A 1,403-nucleotide genomic window follows, 5' to 3' on the forward strand; every position below is an offset into this window, starting at 1 on the left:
ATTATAAATCAATATATGCAAATATTTAAATAACATCATTACATTATTATATTCATTATTATTATACAATTTTAATTTAAAAATTTAAAAAATATATATAAAAATATATTTATGTAAATTAATTTCACAAAAATAGTCATAATTTAAGGATAATTAAATCATTATGAATGGGTGAATTTTAACATTTCAGATATCCACTGATTAATGTTGTTCCAAATATTAAAATTTTATTATAATATACAAATTTTTAACATTGCGATGAATTTATTCTTTTTTTAGTCTTTTCTAATTTTCTAATTCTTTTCTATATTTTTTCATTTAAATGTAATAAAAATATTTTAATTATCTTTTTATCAAATTAGATAAATAAATAAATTTATATTAATTTTATGAAAGATAATTAAAATTGAAAATAATTATATAAAAATATTTTTATTGTAATTTAATATAAATTTTGTAAAAATATTGTTACAGTTATTCTAGCTGAAGCGATACCTCAACTGGGTTTGTTCATATCATTAGTCGGTGCAGTTAGTAGTACTGCTCTAGCATTGATATTCCCACCAATCATTGAAATGGTTGTATGCTGGCAAAATGCATCCTTGGGCATCTGTACAATATCGAAAGATATCCTGATAGTTTTGATCGGTCTCCTTGGTTTCATTACTGGGACGTATGAAAGTATAACTTCAATCATTAAAGCGTTTAGTACGTAATAATTAGATTAGTTTGTTGTATAAATTGTTATTAGTTTTTTAAATGTACGTATATATATATATATATATATATATAGATACATATACATTCTACAATACTAGATAATAGATCATGACATTTACATTGAAATTCTCTAGATTATTGTTAATAATAATATTATTTATTAGTAAATTTTCTTAAATGAATCGTATAAAAAAATCTATACATTATATTCATTATATTTGAAATTCTTTATTTAATATATTATTTGCGTTCGGATTTAGAAAAAAATACTTGTTATCTGTGATTTGTTTTTGAATCGATGATTCAATTAGAATTTTTAAATTTTATAAATAGAATAACAAATCTCAAAATCGTGAAAAAGTTATAGTTATCGATTTCTATGTTAATTGTATTATTATCTATATTAAAATTGCGTCAATATCTAATGCAACACAATATCTTTTATATAGAATAATAATCTATCTATAAAGATCTTTCTCGTAAAGGAATAAAAGATTGGAGAAATTGGCTATTACGATCGAATTGTGTAATGATATATAATTAATATAATGATCATAAAATATAGCCATGTTGAAATAATATATTTCTAAAATTAAAATAATTTGAAATTTTATTAAAAAATAAGTATTATTATTAAATAATAGAATAAAAATTAAAATAGTCCGAAATTTTATTATTTCATT

General features: G+C 19.3%; 1 protein-coding gene across 1 annotated transcript; it reads left to right on the plus strand.

Annotated features, from left to right (window-relative positions):
• Positions 1-450: 450 nt before the first annotated feature.
• LOC116186658 (proton-coupled amino acid transporter 1-like) lies at positions 451-881 on the plus strand (the record flags this gene model as incomplete). Its single annotated transcript, XM_031514651.1, has 1 exon — positions 451-881. A coding segment is annotated over one exon (266 nt), but the record flags the coding sequence as incomplete, so codon positions are not given.
• Positions 882-1,403: the final 522 nt, after the last annotated feature.

The sequence above is a fragment of the Apis dorsata genome, unplaced genomic scaffold, assembly GCF_000469605.1.
Source record: "Apis dorsata unplaced genomic scaffold, Apis dorsata 1.3 scaffold_1088, whole genome shotgun sequence".
Taxonomy (NCBI): Eukaryota; Metazoa; Arthropoda; class Insecta; order Hymenoptera; family Apidae; genus Apis; species Apis dorsata.